The sequence below is a fragment of the Nerophis lumbriciformis genome, linkage group LG30 (genome assembly GCF_033978685.3).
Source record: "Nerophis lumbriciformis linkage group LG30, RoL_Nlum_v2.1, whole genome shotgun sequence".
Taxonomy (NCBI): Eukaryota; Metazoa; Chordata; class Actinopteri; order Syngnathiformes; family Syngnathidae; genus Nerophis; species Nerophis lumbriciformis.
The window spans coordinates 702192-722799 of record NC_084577.2 but is presented as its reverse complement, the minus strand read 5'-3'; the positions used below and the strand labels follow the sequence as shown (position 1 = coordinate 722799).

Sequence of the window (20608 nt, the reverse complement as noted above, 5' to 3'; positions counted from 1 at the left end):
TAAAAGCCCAGCACAGCCCAGTCTAGCTATTATTACCATCTTTTAAATTCAAAAACATAATTGGGGTTTTTGCATGTTTTAAAAGGCTGGTTTCAACCACATTCATGCAATAGTTTGTTGTAAAAGTGCATATAAACATACAAAGTGTGTGTATGGGGCAGCGACGTTAGGTCTAGGGTGGGAGAGGGAACCTAGAACTAGTGCTAGACACTTGACCCCAATGAGGCTAAGCGGTATAGAAAAGGGATAGATGTATAATTAATGATGAGGAATAGTATTTGTCAAAACTTTGGAGACACGTCTTCATGCTATTGAATGAGAAATTGTGTAGTGCTGATGGTGGATAAAAAAAGCACACTGTAGCACAGTCACACACACTTGAATGAATTATGTTAAATAATGGTCTGTATATTGGCCTTTTGGGGTTGACTGTAAGACAGTAAGTTGACATAACAAGATAGGTTTCATTTATTTGACTTTAGTTTCCATACAAACCAGGCCACAGGTGTTTTTTTAAATGTATATTTCAATGCATGCAAACTACACTTAACGATTAAAGGGCATAGAATAGAAACTAATCGTTCAAATTAGCCAGACAATATAGGCTCCAGCAGCCCCGCGATCCCGAGAGGGACAAGGGGTAGAAAATGGAAGGATGGATGGACTCTGAACTGGAATTCACATGATTTATTGTATTACAATTTACAAGCATTTTTTTATTACCAGACTTAAAAAAAATACATTCAATAGTGTACACACAGGCCAATATTTTTCCTTGATTGCTGATTACAAAAATCGTTATGCATTATTGTTTATATGATGAAGTGACTAGCCGTAACAGTTACCGATTTCATTTACAACCAGCTCTTTGATTGCCTGTAAGTCAAATAAAAGCCTTCAATGTAGGCGAGTTTGACACTCTTGTTCTGCATTTTAAATAAAAGGTTTTCAGGCTGGCACTAAAAAATGTTACAAATAAAGGGTCATCCATGACAAACATGTACACACACACAACAAGTGACGACCATGATTGACACCTATTTCCCGATGCGCAAAGCAGGACCTAGGAACCCCAAGTCACAGTCAAGTGGAAAAATATATGCGGTCTGAGTAAATGGAATCACTATGATTTCACATGTTATTCCCAACACTGATGTCACCAAATTTTGGGAGCAGGCCTGGATGGGCGGCAAGGTTGGTTAGGACCAATGTACTTCAGGGGAATGTACGCTGGTTTTTCAATCACTTGGAGGCCCAAATATGGTTGTAAGGCTGCGGGGACACGCACAAAGCCTTCCTGCCAGGACAAAAAATACACACAAAAAAGGTATTATGCAGTATTTAAAACAACAAATTAAGAATGTTTATGTTTTCCCCAAGAAAGCTTGATACAAGCCAATGCAGACAATTTTGATGTATATTTCCCAGTCATACATTTTTCAAACACTTGGTAAAAAATATAGTCTATTCCATTGTTCTTAATTATTTTCTGTTATACCCCTTTACCCGCCCCGAGGTAGAAGAAAATATTTTGCACGCCCCCCACCCGTGACTATAAATAGAATCATTTGTTTATAAAATTGTTATAGGTATACCTCTGCATAACATTGTACATGTTAACCTTAAAGTAAAAGTAGAGTATAGATCAACTTAAAACAAAGAATAACTTTATTATCATTGTTTTTTAGTCTGTAACAGGAACAATTTAAAGTGCATCAATTTGCCTGAAATTAAAAAAAAAAAAAATCCTTTTTTAAACTATAAACATTATTTGACCGACTTCAACCATTGAACATGAAAAATCTACCGGTAATTAAATTAACTCAATAAATAATATTTTATTTAAATTTATCAATCAACTCAGGAGCACAAATTATAAAACACTTTAACCAACAAAACAAAAATTAATACAACTATTTGTGCAGATTTTTGTTACAGCATGATACTGATAAAGCATGTTAACTGGGGTCACACGCGCCACCCCTGGCATCGCAAAGTCCTTTCAAGGGGGGCCGACCCCACTATTTGAGAAGTAATGGTCTATATCAGTGGTACTCAAATGGGGGTATGCGTACCCCTGGGGGTACTTGAAGGTATGCCAAGGGGTACGTGAGATTTTTTTTTAAATATTCTAAAAATAGCAACAATTCAAAAATCCTTTATAAATATAAATAAAAACCTATCTTTTTTTCCAAATAGTTCAAGAAAGACCACTACAAATGAGCAATATTTTGCACTGTTATACAATTTAATAAATCAGAAACTGATGACATAGTGCTGTATTTTACTTCTTTATCTCTTTTTTTTTTCAACCAAAAATGCTTTGCTCTGATTAGGGGGTACTTGAATTAAAAACAAATTTCACAAGGGGTACATCACTGAAAAAAAGTTGAGAACCACTGTCTATATTGATTACAATGTACAATCTTATGATGTCTTCATCAGGACAATGCACACTATCATAGCATTTGATTTTGTAATGAAATTTTAGTCAATGAGCTTTTTTGCTAGATTATTTGTACTGTGATTACTGTATTACGATTGTTTTATCAGTGGGATGTAAAATGTAATAGCTAATACTGCTTTCTTGGCCAGGTCTACACTTAATAGAATCATACCACATCATGTCATACATAAATCCTCTTATCACATAATTATTCAAACACACATCTTTAGGAAGCCTTTTATAAGGAATGCATGTCTTACTTTGGTCTGGTGAGTCTCTAAGATAGCAATGATTGTCCTGGGGATGGCGCATGCTGTAGCATTAACCTACAAAAAAATAACATTATGAAGGTTTGCTGTATGCTTTGTAGGAACAAACACCAGGGATGGTCTTACTGTGTGGGCGTACTGCAGGCTGCCATCCTCTCTCTCATACAGGATGTTCAGTCGTCTGCTCTGGTAGTCAGTACAGTTAGACCCACTGGAAATCTGACAGGCAGATAAAAGAATCGTTGCAAGAAGAATGCACCGTGCACAGCATCACAGCCAACAATGCAGGATCACTGACCTCTCCAAAACTGTTCCTTCCAGGCATCCAGGCTTCAATATCATACTTTCTGTAAGCTGGAAGACCCAACTCCTGTGTTGGCATCTCTAGCACTCTGGGAGAAATACCCACAAATGACAAAATAATGAATACGTGTAGTGTTTCCTAAAAGACTGAGATCTATTTGTGACATAGGGTTGTGTGGTTGGGTAGATGACATGATCATGTCATTTGGATAATTGACCATGACACATGATCAAGAAACATTAAGAGCAAAACATATGTTTAGAATTACAAATAAACTGGTTTTATTGGCCTGTGAGTGCCTTTAGATTGGAGGGTGTCCAACGGACCTGCTGCTTGTTAAAGTGGAACTGCACTTTTTGGGGGGGAATTTTGCTTATCGTTCACAATTATGAAAGACATGACGATGGATGTTTTTTTTTTAATACATTCTAAAAATGTAATAAATGCGATCAAAAGTCTGCTTACAATGGAGCCTATAGGAGTCGCTCTATTCTGCTTATAAAGATCTCAAAAACACATCTAAACACTTCCATTAAGGTTTCATATACATGTTGTAAGTACATTTGTAATGTAGTAACAAGCATATTTATAATAACATTTAATATTTGCGTATTTTTATCATTTTAAGCATACGTGACACGTTTGCTTTTTTAACATCACTGATTACTGCTCACTGCAGAATTTATAAGAGCCAACAAACATCACTCACTGTACAAGGTCTGCTGTCATTAGGATGCCGACGGTTAGGATGTTTGTATATTCCCATTTAGATGGCGAATGACTCAATCCTCGCGAAGAAAAGTGGGGTGGACCCGAGCATCTTTTTGTGTCGTTCTCACCATTTTCAGTGTGCTAATCGGTTGTCAAAGTGTACCAACTAGACTTCTTATTTCCAGGTGAGACGCTGATTTTTTTTTATCTACAATACAATTCTAGGCAGGAATTAAGCAAGGAAGCACCTCACCAGTTGATCATGTCAAAAGTGTACACAAGTTTGTGATCACGGCGCCGCTATAAATAGTTTGCCTGCGTTATCGCGGTTACAATATCACTTATACTTGGTTAATATTCAAATCAAGCAATGTAAATGGACTATTGTTGGAGCTTTTTGCATTGTTATTTATTGGCTCTGCTGTATTTACCTTTATTTAATATTTAGAATGCAATAAAAAAAAAGAATCCATCCATCCATCGTCATGTCTTTCATAATGATTGTGAATGATACACTAAATTCCACAAAAAGTGAAGTTCCCCTTTAAGAGCAATACATGCTTTATTGTTAAGAGTCACCAAACATTTTCAATAAGACCAGAACAAGGAGCTGTATTTGTTGCTGGCTGCTTTTTGAAAAACCATATAGAGGTGTCTGAATACTCGCTAAATCTAGCCTCAAAGTCGATCCTTGCTTTGTATTCTCTGGAAGACGACGAGATATGGCGGCAATATTTATAAAACAATCTTGCCTTCCTCCAAACGAGCCATTTGGAATTTCAGATCTGACGTACCGGTACTTTGCCTTAGTTATATCAACAGATATCTCCATAAATGGCAGATGTTTACCCGAAGAGATTTGAGTGAGTCAGCCATTTTTATTCAGTTATAGTCCAAATAAGTCACTTATTCTTCGCTATTCTCTTGTTACGAGGCAGACTGGCTTGTACATGCGCATGCATGCTAAAACCTTTCGCTGTTGCCATTTGTAATAAAAACTTGCATATAGTTCCAACTTATATCTGTCAATAGACTCCATATGGAAGCGCTAAAAACTACAACACGCCTGATATGATGGAGACACAGGCAAGAGGGCATGGCCTCGGGGAGGGCTTTGGCATGTAAATAAGACCGCCCACAAAACGGCGCATTCTGAAGAGAGTCATAAAGCGGCTTGAAGATGTTCTGTAAAAATTATCTTCGCAACATTTGGACCACAAAGTACCACTATTACATGTAATGTAGACCACACAAGTAAGTGTTCTAAATGGAGAAAAAAAAATCATAATATGACCCATTTAAGACTCGTGTTGTCAAACGATTACATGAATTACTTTCGCTTTTTGATTAACCGCGTAAATTACTAGCGCACATACTTTCAATTAACTGTAAAAAAATAAACCCCAATATTTTGACACAAATGCACTTCTATTGTCAGAAAGCCATGCAGGAATATTTTTACTTGAATGCATGCCATTCATTTGTTCAAAACGTGCTAACAGTTATACCTAAAGTACTGTCGGGGTGTATAGTGTATAGTGGGGGCGGTATAGCTCAATTGGTAGAGTGGCCGTGCCAGCAACTTAAGGGTTCCAGGTTCGATCCCCGCTTCTGCCATCCTAGTCACTACCGTTTTATCCCTGGGCAACACACTTTACCCACCAGCTCCCAGTGCCCCCCACATTGGTTTAAATGTAACTTAGATATTTGGTTTCACTATGTAAAAGCGCTTTGAGTCACTACAGAAAAGGGCTATATAAATATAATTCACTTCACTTCACGTATGCATTGATTTGATCACTGACCGTAAAACAACCTTTTCGCCTTTCAGGTAACCATCCACTGTCCGAAGTAGTGTGGTCAAAATAAACTGTGCAATTAATATGGTTTTATACATGATTAATGTGACAGTGTTTTGTGATTAATTGCAATAATTAAAGCGTTAGTTAGTTACGACACCATCTATTGTGCAGAGTTGTAATGTGTGTATGAGCAAAGGCGTAATATACGCAGCATTAAATCTAATTGTGATGGTCCAAATGTATTTGTAGTGGGCCACAACAAAAAAATAATTGTATTGGAAACACTGATGTCATGTTCTTGTGTTTTCAGACCTGTAGTGAAGCTCCAATGAAGAAAACAACTCTTTTTGCAAAGAAACAAACTCCTCCAGCATCTGAGTGCTCTCCTCTCCTGTCTCGTCTGCGGTCACTCCAAACATCTCGACCTAAACACACACACAATTCATTCACATTGTGTCTAAGCACTCAAAAGTGATGGTGTCATTATAAAAAAAACTGATAGAGAATGTAACAAAAGGCTTGAAACAGCTCATTATATTTTGCAGGCTTAACTAGTGCTTCACTGACCTTATTGAAGTGATGAACTCTATAGAGGCCCCAGGTCTCTCTTCCTGTGTCAGTCTCTGCTCTGTAACATGTACTACTGCACACTGTCCTGCAGAAGGGAGCGACACAGCAGGTCAGCTAGAAATATTTGGAAAACAAAACTGTGAGTGGGGTAGCGCTTGTCACCTGACAGGTAGCTCCTTGAAATTAACTGCGTGATCCATGAAATAGCCTAAGGAAAAAAGGCATCGCACAATGAGCATCTGCAAAATCAACTTGTATTCCCACATAAACAAAACTCTAGTATTCAAAGACAACTTTTTATTCAAAACACATCTTTCATTATCACTCGAGGCAAAAAAGTCATACCAGCCACTCCAACTTCTCCGGTCCCAGCCAGACTTAAGTTGGGAAAACGAGCTGGGTCCAGTGAATAGACCTGAGAGCGATGGGCGTTGGGTTGCATGCCGCATCCCTCCTGGACGAGCATGAAACATAAACAGTATACAGTGAGTGGCAAGGTGGGACAAGGGCAGATGAAACACAGAGAGAAACCATCGCATGAGCAGCACAAAAAAATGTAACAATGCCTGTTTTGAATGACACACTTTTAGCTAATAGTTTGAAGAGGTGTAGAGCTGCACTGTATTTGAACTGTTTCTGTATTTATGCTCCTGTCATGTAGCGAAATAAGGTAACCAAAATATAAGAAATAGCTTGCAGCTTTTCCCACTATATAGCAAACTAAGAAATCTGTTAATCAACGGATACCTATGTGACATACTAAAAAAATGAGCATTTAAAGTTGGTGCAAATCCAGAAAATATTGTATCTTTTTAATACACAGACTGACACCCACAATATAGTGTGACGTTATTGAAAATCTGAACCCTGGCTGGAGTTTTCCCAAAGCTCAGTTTTTATGTGGTTGAGAGGCCAAAACACATGTTTTTTCAAATGTGGACATGGCCATAGGTTTGTATACCGATCAAATTGACAGAAAAATATGTTACTCACAAAAACAGCTCCTTTCAGCATGTCCGGTACAACCATGGGAATGAAGCCCTGTTGCAGCCACAAAAAATAAGTATTCAATACCTAATATTTAGTTGCTTTTTATGTGAATATTTGTAGAAATTCTTTCCACCAATGTCTAAGATTTATGCTGCTTACACGCCGTTGCAGTGTGTCAAGCGCAAAGTTTTGGAGCGCGGTCTGAAGTCTGGCACCCATTCCTCTCAGATAGTAGGATCTGTGGCCTGAGATGTGAGCTAGGTGCCTGCAGGTAAGCAAAGATGTGCACTATAATTATACGGAAGGTACAGCCATGTGCGTTCAAAATTAGAGGATAGGGGTTGGGTGATGCCGCCTAAAATCTACATTGCGATATATATTGCAGCCTCCTGCAATATCGATATATATTCCAATATATCATTTGGAACATATAAATGATAATAGAACAATTTCAAAATGGGTTACAAAGGATACTCATTTACCTGCTGACATAGGCAGTAACAAATTAAATCAATTACGGTTGTTATTACTTTCTCAAAACTATTATTAATTTACTTGTTGATTTACAGTTAGTAATGGATTACTTTCTGTTGTAACATGGTTTCAACAAGTAATAAACACTTATTCTTCTGTTGTTTGGATTTTTTTACACTAGTTTTGGGCAATACAACAAATTTGGGTAACGATCCAATAACAAGTAGTTACAGGGGCAGTATTAAGACATACCAATGTTCATATTCAAGATCATTGAATTTATCGAAACAAGGTTCATCTATAAAAGCCTGAATAGTAAAATGGCTTGTACCAGACACGTTTCGGCTACCTTGCCTCTTCATGAGGTTGTAACGTACAAACAATTTTACTATTCAGGCTTTTATACACAAACCATGTTTATATAAATGTATTATCAGTAGGCCAAATGACTGTCTTCACTATAAAAGATTACTGAACGATTACATTTATTATCACAATTATGATGGGACAAAAACACAGGAGGGCGGTTTACCAATAACAATTACATTTGGAAATTATGACATATTATTGGCTCTGATTAATATATATATACATATATATATATATATATATTTGCACTTAAAGCCCTTCTATGTCCAGGCACTTATTTCCTGAGTTTGTAAACAACAACACAAATTTAAAAAAAAAATGTTTTGATAGTAAAACTATAGATTTAACCACTTTGGTATCAACTTGATACTATCCTACTTGGTATCGTTACTCTCGATATTTGTATCAATTCGCCGCCAACTTGTTTACATTGAAGAGCTCTAGCTTGAGGTTAGCATATCTTCTTACAGTGTGTAATGTAGCATGTTTAGCTATTCCTCGTGCTCCTTAGATGATATTTTTCAAAAAACTTAGTTTATTTGCCGCCATGGAGGAGAGGATTACTTACTTATAAGTGGCTTTGCACTGTGGAAAGACGTTAGCCGCCGGCGAGGATGCTACATTTTGTTGGTGGCGCGGTCGTTGGCTTGTCACTGTCAAATGTGCTGACACAACTAGAATGTATCATCAACATGCATTATCACGATATAAGGATAGTGGAGGTGAGGGAAATAATAGATTTTTAGATGCATCACAATTTGGACATGGACAATTATAAAATCGATTAGTAAACATCAATAATCCATTATCAATTTATTTATTGTAAATAAAAGTAATACAGACAGTTCTAAAATTTGGCTGACTGCAGCAAGCCACCTCACCGGAAAATCCGACCAGCTCCTTTATTATAGGGCACTTATAGTCCAGTTTTGCACACATTTCCATTAATTTAACAAATGTGAGAATTAATTTAAGGGCTTCACGGTGGCAGAGGGGTTAGTGCATCTGCCTCACAATACGAAGGTCCTGAGTAGTCTTGGGTTCAATCCCGGGCTCGGGATCTTTCTGTGTGGAGTTTGCATGTCCTCCCCGTGACTGCGTGGGTTCCCTCCGGGTACTCCTGCTTCCCCCCACCTCCAAAGACATGCACCTGGGGATAAGTTGATTGGCAACACTAAATTGGCCCTAGTGTGTGGATGTGAGTGTGAATGTTGTTGTCTGTCTATCTGTGTTGGCCCTGCGATGAAGTGGCGACTTGTCCAGGGTGTACCCCGCCTTCCGCCCGATTGTAGCTGAGATAGGCTCCAGCGCCCCCCGCGACCCCAAAGGGAATAAGCGGTAGAAAATGGATGGATGGATGGATGTCTCTTATTACAAATGCACTGTTTTTTAAAGTTGCAAGTGATAAACGCTTATTTAGGGAAACAAAAAGAATTGTAAAACCATCAATACATATAAATTATAGATGCATCAATAATTGTTTTTATTAGAATCGTAGCTCCTGAATCGTAAAATGCCCAAAGATTACCACCTCTAAAGGATAGTATTAAAAGCTCCATCGTCAGCCAAATGTATATGATTGATATAGTCTATATCGCGCAACCCTATGGCAGGATTTCCACATTTGTTGTACCAAACTTGCATGTTTGAACAGCAAAACAAAATGTGGTGCAGTTAATAATCACACAGTAGAGCTCAAGCTGGATGTTGAGCATGTACAGAGTGGCTTTTCAAGTCGGAACAAGTACTAGGAGTTGTCACCTCTGTCTGATGAGACCCAACTCCTCCCCCAGTTCAACATGGCCTCTGGGCTTGAAGTCAAATTCTATAACAAAAAAATAGCTTATTTTTTAAACACAATTACTTTAGGTAGAAACAGCAAGTGAAATTGGCAATAATCCATTCCTCAGAACACTAACCTGGTTTCTGTCCAACCAGCTCCACTACCCTCGCCTGGCTCTCGTCTCCAATGGGCTGAGAAAGGAAAAGTTTGACATTTCAAACGACGACATTCATATGAATAAGGTCACTCTAAACATATTCATTCTCACAACATCAGGGTGGGTGGTGTTGGGCAGACTAAGCGCTCGGCAATAGTATTCCTGATCCAGCTCTGTCTCTCTGCTATACAGTTGGTTCAGTCTGTTGCGGATATCTCGACCTTTTAGCAGAGCCTGGTTGAACTCTGGAAGCTGTGTGATGAACAGAGGGAAGCTCAAAATGGATATCAAGGCAGTGTTTAGGATGTAAAAGATCATTTTCTAGAGTCCAAAAGTTTGACTTACATTGGTTAGAACTTGCTTTGGGTGCTTTGCCTAAGAAGAGATGATTTTGTCAATTGTATGATTCAGCGTCAAATTTTTGTGACTTTTGATCCTGAACACATACAAGTGAATATTGCAAATTACTATCTTAAATGGATGACATCAAAGGGCATACGCAGATATCAATCCCACTCAATTGACACTGAATCAGGTACCAGGTGGTGTAGTGGAGTTAATTTACTTTTGCGTTTTTGTCGCTAAAGCTTGTTGCAAAGTCCACCTACATGTGGCATGAGCGAAAATTGTTTGCAATATATTCTAGTCCATTGTCTAGCATCAATGATTTTGATTTGATTTATCCTTAGGGGGAGTTTGTCTAAGTACGACACCTGGTATTCGCCCCAAAATGCCTATTCCGAACCAAAATGGCCAACTTGTCGAGTTTGTTTATTAGGTTTCTATAATATTGTTGAACCAGTGAGTGAAACCATAGGCTTTTCAAAACACTGCTTTTGTAACACAACATTATTCTTTTGTTACTAAGTGTGTATTAGTGGGGAATAGTGGACTAGGTCGGACTAGGAAGAGGGCGAGATAGCACCTCAATTGAACGCAAGCGCCCTCTCGGCAGCCACCAATTTGTGACCTACAGAATTTAAAGCAGAACTGCACTTTTGTTCAATTTTGCCCATCATTCATAACCCTTATGCAAGACAAGAACACTCGTATCTTTCGATTTTTGTGCATTCTAAATACCGAAAATCTGCTAGCAAGAGGCGGCTAACAATACATATAATGGGAAATTACCTATTTTGCATATAAAGCCCTCTAAAAAAAACATCCACATTTTAAATATATATATATATATATATATATATATATATATATATATATATATGCTGTAAGTAGGGATGTAACGATGTGAAAATGTCATAGTTATTGTTACCAAAATGATCATGGTTATCATTATTACGGTTTTGTTGAATGTGCTAAAAGAGTAATTATACACAATTATAACTAAGTTTTATTTAAAAAATTAAATACAATAAACAAATAGCCACACATTATCCCTTATTGGCAGAATACATCTGTTATGAAATAATATTGTTCTGGCTACTTAAAGGCCAAATTATTTTCATTTGAGTTTTCAGTTTTATTTCATAAGTTGTTTTTTTTTCATGATAAAGAAAAAAATGTATGTTGGATGTATCTCATTCGATTTATGTGACGCCACGCAAATTCACTTCCTGTTGTCAAACTGTTTTGAGTTTCAATTGAACTCTCAGTCTAAGAGAACACAGCCTGTAGATTTAATTTACACAACTTAATATCTTAGTGGTCACACAGTAATGTCTTCATACAAGTTTAGATTAGGGAATGTTGTTATATTAATGGGAAAATAGGTTAATGTCTCTTGTATACATGGTAGCTTAATATGTGTATCTAAGAAATGAGCATTGTCACCGGTCTGTGAGTTTACCAAAGTGTTATCAATCACGGTTTTACAATAGTTTAAATTTAAAACGGTAATAATAACCGTGGGAAGTTTTACCGCGGTTTATCATTATACCGTTTAACGGTACATCCCTAGCTGTAAGTATGTATGTAATGTAGACACATTCATAACATTCAACGTCATTTTAAGTATTATAGGAAAATGTTTCCCAGACGCATTGTTTTCACAGAGCGCATAGCAACTAACGCTATTTGATTTTGATTTGATTTGATTTTTATTAAGGATCCCCATTAGCTGGTTGCCACAACAACACACTAGTCTTCCTGGGGTCCACAAACTCAATACAATGACAAGTAAAAGCATATAATTATAACTACACAATACAGGAACAAATAAAAGCATCAATAAGCAAACAAGCAAACAATTTACAGTCACAGAATAATAATTACCATATAAATATAACTACACAATACAAAACCAAACAAAAATCATCAACAAGCAAACTAATTTACTTTCCTTTTAAAAACCTATGTCCGTCAACAACAGCATGAAGAGCGTGTTCCGTGTTTGTTACCACTAATCATGGCAGACTTTGTATGAGACGAAAAGTATGACTAACTGGGGACAAATGAGAATCCAGAACCTTGACTTTTTGAGCCTGAACACAAGGAGGATAAGTTACTGGTAAGAGAAGAAGAGCAGGCAATGACGGGGATACAAAATCTATGAACTACTTCGGCATGACCTGATGGTGGAGCTCGCAAGCCATGCTGACAGAAACAGCTGCACACATTACCATTGATGTAAAATGCTTTGAATATCTGGCAAAGAGGACACTGCTCCAAAAGACTACATAACAACAAATGAAGAACTGTTTGCACTAACAAACACGGCAGCAGTTAAATATTTTTCCACCTACAGTAAAATCAACTAGAAAAGACAGCCCATGTCAGCTGGACCAGATGAACAACTGTATTATCAAGTAAGTCACCATAATATTGATTCTGATCCATGGAGCACATAAAGCTTGATGTCACAGCTACATACAGAGATGAGCTAGCGGTTTACGAACAAAACATTAAACCTGGGCTAATACTTAACAAATATTTTGATTGTCTATTTGTAGTATTTTTCATATGATTGAGTTTGTTTCTCAGTCAGTAAGATTGTTGTCCTATTCCTTTTGTATTATTCTGTGTTTGAACAATGTTTCTACGCCAGAAACGTAGTTTGTTGGTGTTAGCATCTACAATTACAATACCGCTTGTTTAATATGCAGGTCAACACGTTTTTTAGAGGGCTTTTAGAGTTTTTTTAACCTCTTAAGGCCCAAGCTGTTTGTTTACGGTACATGCTTTTTTGTATTTCTCTTTGCTATTTGGGCTTATTGGACCCTAATTAGAATAAAAACTAAGAATCACCATTTGATATGACGTACTTTAGTCCATAAGTAACAAACGTGTACCTCATGTTTGGTGACATGATAATTCTTATTTGTACATTTTTTTTCCAAATTCCATTGTATGTTATACTCTTCAGACACCACCAAATGGCAGTATAACTGTCCACATAAGAGGCCATAAGACCCCAATTCAGTAGTGTACACAATTTTGGAAATAAGAGCTCTTAGGTGCTGTCCACGCATGTGGCCACTAAGCCTTTAATTAAGAGGGCTTTGTAGGCAAAATAGATGACGCTCCATTACCTGAATTATTAGCCACCTCTTGGTAGCAGTTTTTTACTATTTAGAACACACAGAAAAAAGAGGGTATCACATAAGGGTTATGAATGATTGGCAAATTATAAGCCCATTATTAGTGCTCAGGGTCAAATTATTTAACACATAGGCTCCAGCACCCCCCGCGACCCCAAAAGGGACAAGCAGTAGAAAATGGATGGATAGATGGATATCGCAACATGCACCGACTTTCAAAAAAGGCATATCTAATCTTCAAGGCCTTCACAAAAAATGTTTAAATGTGGCTTATCAACGCCTACAGCTGCCAGCACTAAAAGATGAGCCTGTTTTGATGCCAAGATAAATGTTATGTTGTGATCCATCCATCCATCCATTTTCCACCCGGGGGGGGTGCTGGAGCCTATCTCAGCTGCATTCGGGCGGAAGGCAAGGTACACCCTGGACAAGTCGCCACCTCATCGCAGGGTCAACACAGACAGACAGACAACATTCCCACACTAGGGCCAATTTAGTGTTGCCAATCAACCTATCCCCAGGTGCATGTTTTTGGAGGTGGGAGGAAGCCGGAGTACCCGGAGGGAACCCACGCAGTCACGGGGAGAACATGCAAACTCCACACAGAAAGATCCCGAGCCCGGGATTGAACTCAGGACCACTCAGGACCTTTGTATTGTGAGGCACATGTACTAACCCCAGTACCACCGTGCTGCCCGTTATGTTGTGATGTTGTATTTTATTTGTATTTTATAATATCAGATTGTATATGTATTGTCTGCTTTTTTCTTTTTCTCTCTTTCTTTTCTTTTTAATTGTAATTTTACTGCCTTTTTTACATCATGGCCTGGGGACTACAGATGAAAACTAGCCTTGTGGCTAACTCTGTCTTTTTTAACCATGTGTAGTCATGTGTTTTATGAAATTGCATTGTCCCCTTTGAAATAAACAGTGTTGGGATTAACGCGTTACATTGTAACGCGTTACTGTAACGCCGTTACTTTCGGCGGTAAATAGTAATCTAACACGTTATTTTTTATATTCAGTAACTCAGTTACCGTTACTACATGATGCGTTACTGCATTATGTTACGTTATTTTTTATGTAGTATCGGCTAGAAACTGAGAAGATCTGAGTGTTTTATTGCAGCGCTGCGGACGAGGCGACAAGAAAGAGGCGCGCAGCGCACTGTCTGTGTGTGTGTGTGTGTGTGTGTGTGTGTGTGTGTGTGTGTGTGTGTGTGTGTGTGTGTGTGTGTGTGTGTGTGTGTGTGTGTGTGTGTGCGCGTGTGTGTGTGTGTGTGTGTGTGTGTGCGTGTGTGGGAGTCTGCGTTTACTAACAAGACGTCATGGCGAAGCCCGTAGCCTAGTTTCTTAAAATGGAGATATTCTCAATACTTTTCTTTTGTCGACCACAAAGAAAAGAACATTTTAGTTGAATGTAAGTTGTGTCTTGGATCAAAGATCTTATCCTAGCAATTCAAATATGCTGAAACTGCTACAAAAGCAACATGCTTCGACGAAGCCAGTAAAGAGACACACACTTCACCTCCACCTCCAACAGCGACTGGATTTTAACGAGGCACTGCACACTGAAGGTACACACTCTGTCAATTCTCTTATATACTCTTTCATTCTAGACTTCTAGAGTGTTTGATTATCACATCACTCTAAATGTATAGACTATAACGTTCACAAACATAAAGAGGGATGCTAGCGGGCCAGGCCAATCTTTCCTTTTCTCTAAACTAAAACTGGGGAAATGTGTAGAGTGTTCTGGGCTTCACTGAAGACATGATTTTATTTCAGAATTCCTTGAGAGAAAAAAACACCTAGTTAGGCTTTGTGTATGAAGCGTGTGCCTTCCTTGTTTTACAGCTATGTTGTTATTATGCTGTTTGTTACTTATGTATGTTAAGTTGCAGCTATTTGATATAGTTGTGTCAATTTGTTCTGGCCTGAAACAAATCGGGCATTTGAAACATATCTTTGTCTTTGTGTGTTGTATGTAGACCACATTGCTTAGCAGAGTTCAGTGATGCAAATGCATGTCAAGTTGATCAACAGATTGTATTATTCTCCAGTGCAATAACAGTACTGAAATGAAGGCTAAAAGGGCATTAAATGGGGACTTAAAAAATAAAAAAAATATACGTATATAAGTAACTACCGTATTTTTCGGAGTATAAGTCGCACCGGAGTATAAGTCGCACCTGCCGAAAATGCATAATAAAGAAGGAAAAAAACATATATAAGTCGCACTGGAGTATAAGTCACATTTTTTGGAGAAATGTATTTGATAAAACCCAACACCAAGAATAGACATTTGAAAGGCAATTTAAAATAAATAAAGAATAGTGAACAACAGGCTGAATAAGTGTACGTTATATGACGCATAAATAACCAACTGAGAACCTGCCTGGTATGTTAACGTAACACATTATGGTAAGAGTCATTCAAATAACTATAACATATAGAACATGCTATACAATCTGTCACTCCTAATCGCTAAATCGCATGAAATCTTATACGTATAGTCTCTTACGTGAATGAGCTAAATAATATTATTTGATATTTTACGGTAATGTGTTAATAATTTCACACATAAGTTGCTCCTGAGTATAAGTCGCACCCCCGGCCTAACTATGATAAAAAATGCGACTTATAGTCCGAAAAATACGGTAGTTACTTTTCACAGTAACGCATTACTTTTTGGTTTAAGTAACTGAGTTACTTTTGAAATAAAGTAACGGAAACTAGTTACTGGTTTTCAGTAACTAATCCAACACTGTATATAAACTAATCTATTTTAACGTTGGTCTGTAAATTCTACACGCACATAATTCACAACAGGGATTACAATTATTTAAATTTCACTTGGATCTGTATATAACTGCAGACATCAGTATCTAATGCAATAATCATAACAAACATCACATTATTACTGACCACGAAAGCTTTGACTGTTCCACTAATTTGCTGCTTCTGCTCTTCCAGCTCTAAAATGTCTTTTTTTACTGCTTGGAGCTGCTGCCAAGCAGACACCTGCAATAACAACAAATTCAAGTTAATCGTGTTTTATGGTATCATTTTAGAAAAGTTTATTACACGTACAATGAGCCTGACGTCTTCACCGCGTAGCTCGCCCTTCCGATTTTCTACATTGGCGATGACTTTGTCGGTGTCTTCACACACCGCTCTCATGTCAAGCTCCGGCTTGTCACTGTATCCTCCAAGGACATGGTCATACAAGCTGCTCCCAAATCTATGAGAAAAGCGACGAGGAACGACGAAGCCTTTCTTCTTTGTACAACAACGCCGCACCACCGGCGTCAACGCAAAAATACTTTTAGTTGCCGCACTCGTAACTAAGCACGTCGCCATGTTTGAGATACGGCATGGTGTTGCATTCACTAGAAATGGGAATTGACAGCACTAAAGCGTTTGGATGCTCACGACTTACCAAGCCATATTTAACATATTTTAAAACAGAATATGAATATTATGACGTCCTGGAAAACATGACGCAAATTGCTAGTTCAATGATACAAAGGCCGTTCGCAGGTCACTGTCCGCCCTTGTGAAAAGCTTACAGTACTCCTTTCAACTACAGGGACGCTGTTTGTAAATGCAGCACAACACCGGAAGCAGAAAAAATCTATTACCGTTTCCTTGGCACGTTTGTTTTTAACAATTGTATGTATTATATACAATTATTCAAAACCAATAATCAATTTATTCTATTTAAAGGCAGGATTAAATTAATAATATTTTAACAGCAGTGGACACAAAGTCTAGCGATTGTCACCAGCTAAAGGTCATCCAATCAGGCGAGCGGATACTAAGCAGTAAGCACTGCGGTGATCCGGTTGGGACATGACAAGTGCGGCCGGTTGGACCTCAACTCAACACAAGATGGTGTTTTAGGCATGCGGCGCCATTAAAAATCCCAACTATTTCACCATTGAGCCTCACCTACCGGAGGAGTGACATAAAAGCCGAAGGCGGCATGAACAGGAGCAGAATGCTAATGTTTGCTATGTCCGCTGCTGATGTTGTGAATGGGGCTGGATGAGCAGCGTGTCGTCTGGATGCGCCTTCACCGCAGGCCGGACGAGTCTGTCGGCTGAGCCCGGAGCGACACAACACGCCGGTGGGGACCGCGAAGACCAAGCGGCACTGTGAAAAACAAACAAAAAAAAAGTATTCGGCTACAAACAAGCCCTCTCTCCGAACCTGCCTCACATTTCTGTAGAAGTGAGACACAACCGGCCTTCAAAGTGGAAACAAGAAGAAGAGCAAAGGTAGTGTTAGCAACAAACTCTACTATTAGCATGACATAAAAGCAGCTGTTGGTGTATTTAAAGTCTAGTCTTCATCAAATTGTCTTACCTGACGCTTTCAAGTACTCCTAAGGCAGTGTTGTTCAACCTTTTCTACACCAAGGCACATTTTTTTCGTTGAAAAAATCTCGAGGCACACCACCAGCAGAAAACATTAAAACATGAAACTCAGCAGTCGATATTGACAATAAAAAGTTGTTCTCGCTATTGTTGGATATGAATTCAAACCATAACCAACCATGCATCACTATAGCTCTTGTCTCAAAGTAGGTGTACTGCCACGACCTGTCACATCACGCCGTGACTTTTTTTGAGTTTTTGGGTGTTTTCCTGTGTGTAGTGTTTTAGTTCTTGTCTTGCGCTCCTATTTTGTTGTTGATTGTCATGTCATGTATGGATGTACTTTGTGGACGCCGTCTGCTGCTCCACGCGCTGTAAGTCTTTGCTGTTGTCCAGCATTCTGTTTTTGTTTACTTTGCAGCCAGTTCAGTTTTAGCTTTGTTTTGCATAGCCTTCCCTAAGCTTTAATGCCTTTTCTTCTCCTTTGGTTTAAGCCAGTGGTTCTTTACCTTGTTGGAGGTACCAAACCCCACCAGTTTCATATGCGCATTCACCGAACCCTTCTTTAGTGAAAAATATATATATATATATTTTGTTTTCAAATTCAAGACAGTTATATGTTTTTGGTAACACTTTAGTATGGGGAACATATTCTAAGTAACAAAGACTTAATTTAGAGTTATTTGGACACTAGGGGAACATATTCTAAGTAACAAAGACTTAATTTAGAGTTATTTGGACACTAGGGGAACATATTCTAAGTAACAAAGACTTAATTTAGAGTTATTTGGACACTAGGGGAACATATTCTAAGTAACAAAGACTTAATTTAGAGTTATTTGGACACTAGGGGAACATATTCTAAGTAACAAAGACTTAATTTAGAGTTATTTGGACACTAGGGGAACATATTTTAAGTAACAAAGACTAAATTTAGAGTTATTTGGACACTAGGGGAACATATTCTAAGTAATAAAGACTTAATTTAGAGTTATTTGGTTAGGGTCAGGGTTAGAGGGTTAGGGTTATAACAAGGCCATGCCGAATAAGGCATTAATAAGTACTTAAAATGACTAGTTAAGAGCCAATATGTTACTAATTTGCATGTTAATAAGCAACTAATTAATGGTGAATATGTTCCCCATACTAAAGTGTTACCATGTTTTTTTTACTGGTGCATAAAATGAACCATGCATGAACATCACCTTGTTCAAAGAACAAAACCAACACAGTGCATAAACTCACAACAAATTACACACCTGCAAACCAGTCAGCTGTTGCCATATCCGTAATATGCCGATAGGGAGAAGTTTGTATTCACACGATGAGTCGGGTGTGTTTTGACCTCCGCCGAACCCCTGAGGCCAACTCACCGAACCCCTAGGGTTAGATCGAACCCAGGTTAAGAACCACTGGTTTAAGCATTAGATACCTTTTTACCTGCACGCTGCCTCCCGCGGATGTTTGCATATTGTGATCGAGACAAACCATGTTCCCGACGTCTACAAAGCAATTACCTACCTGCTGCCACCTACTGATATGGAAGAGTATTACACGGTTACTCTGCTGATCTCTAGACAACACAGACACTCAACAACAGCACATTTGCGGATTATAATTACTGTTCTGCAAAAAATTAGGTGAAATTACATAATCTCCCACTACACACCAGACAATATCTCACAGTTCACTAGTGTGCCGCGGCACAGTGGTTGAAAAACACTGTCCTACGGTATCATTAACTAGGAATTGGATAAAAGATGCTACCTAGGGGCTACAATAGCCCTTCTGTCCTGATGATATCTAGTAAACTTTGTTTATGTTTACACCATAGATGAATGCTGTGCGCGGGGGCAAAATCACCTGGCGCCCCCAGCCATGGCAGGACGGGGACAGAGGAGGAGACCCTCTGTCGGACAGCGACTCAGAAGAAGAAGACTTTCCTGATGACAGCACCACTCCGTTGGGAGACTATATCACTCATGGTGAGACATGATCGCAAGGTAGTCTCTTCCTAGGCATGTGTCTCGAAACAAATTCTTCCATACACTTTAATGTAGAGAGTGTACTGCGCACACTCTATTCTTAGTTGGGTGCAATTTTTTACATTGTATATCCATCCATCCATCCATCCATTTCCTACCGCTTGTCCCTTCTGGGGTTGCGGGGGGTGCTGGAGCCTATCTCAGCTGCAGTCGCGGTTAATTGTTACCAAACATGATCGTGGCAAACAGATTTCCGTAAAGTAGGATTGTTAATATTAAATCTAATACAGTGGAACCTCGGTGTATGTACCCCTCATTGAACAAACGTTTCGATTTACTAAATAAAATAATATTTGAAAAATGAACCATGGCTCTGTGCACGAACGTTTCATCCACCCATTGTGTGCCTGCAGCACAGCCATTTTGTACCCGGCAGCACATGTATTGTAGGCGATCAGACCACTCTCGGGTGTTCACAACAGTTTTGCTGTTATCTACTTGTGCTTTTTAAGTGTTTTTTTAGCTGTTATATAGCTTTTTTTTTGTTTTTCTAGCTCAATATGAGTCCAAAGAAAGCAATGGACAAGCAATGTGTTTGAAACATTCAGAAAGTAACCATAGCGTTGTCAAAACTTCCTTCCAAGATAATTTCTGCTGCACACAAAGAAGATGAACTCTCTTCTACCTATAAAGCGCTCTAATAAACATCCAAACACCTCCACCAACGTTTTATATACATGCTGTAACTGTATGTTAGAGATCAACCGATATGTTTTATTAAGGCCCCTGGAGGTTCCTTGATGCACGCACGCACATCGCGCGAGTGAAACTTTTTTTGCACTTGCAAGGTCTTTTCGCTCACAACTTTTTGTC

The 20608-nt window shown here is 38.5% G+C and overlaps 2 protein-coding genes across 4 annotated transcripts in view; one reads left to right on the top strand and one right to left on the bottom strand.

Annotated features, from left to right (window-relative positions):
* Window positions 1-678: 678 nt before the first annotated feature.
* sars2 (seryl-tRNA synthetase 2, mitochondrial) lies at window positions 679-17012 on the bottom strand. Of its 3 annotated transcripts, none has more exons than XM_061925351.2 (16): window positions 16462-17012; window positions 16297-16392; window positions 10221-10250; window positions 9987-10127; window positions 9855-9909; window positions 9697-9760; window positions 7252-7357; window positions 7096-7143; window positions 6448-6556; window positions 6265-6310; window positions 6100-6187; window positions 5845-5957; window positions 3014-3107; window positions 2842-2934; window positions 2707-2772; window positions 679-1297 (listed from the first exon to the last, which is right to left on the bottom strand). In XM_061925351.2, exons 1-16 carry the CDS (start codon window positions 16729-16731, stop codon window positions 1157-1159), a joined length of 1560 nt encoding a protein of 519 aa, XP_061781335.2. In that variant the 5' UTR covers window positions 16732-17012; the 3' UTR covers window positions 679-1156. The 3 variants fall into 3 exon arrangements, 2 of the variants coding, with proteins under 2 accessions (XP_061781335.2, XP_061781336.2); XR_009810549.2 differs by lacking the exon at window positions 679-1297 and adding an exon at window positions 2472-2573 and having other exon boundaries at window positions 2604-2772; XM_061925352.2 differs by lacking the exons at window positions 9987-10127; window positions 10221-10250.
* LOC133572542 (kelch repeat and BTB domain-containing protein 8) overlaps window positions 16920-20608 on the top strand; it is a 15748-nt gene continuing 12059 nt past the window's right edge. Inside the window, exons 1-2 of the mRNA XM_061925350.2 lie at window positions 16920-17651; window positions 19585-19735. Coding sequence (XP_061781334.1) covers window positions 19585-19735 — 151 coding nt within the window. The 5' untranslated portion in view covers window positions 16920-17651. The remainder of the gene's footprint in view (window positions 17652-19584; window positions 19736-20608) is intronic.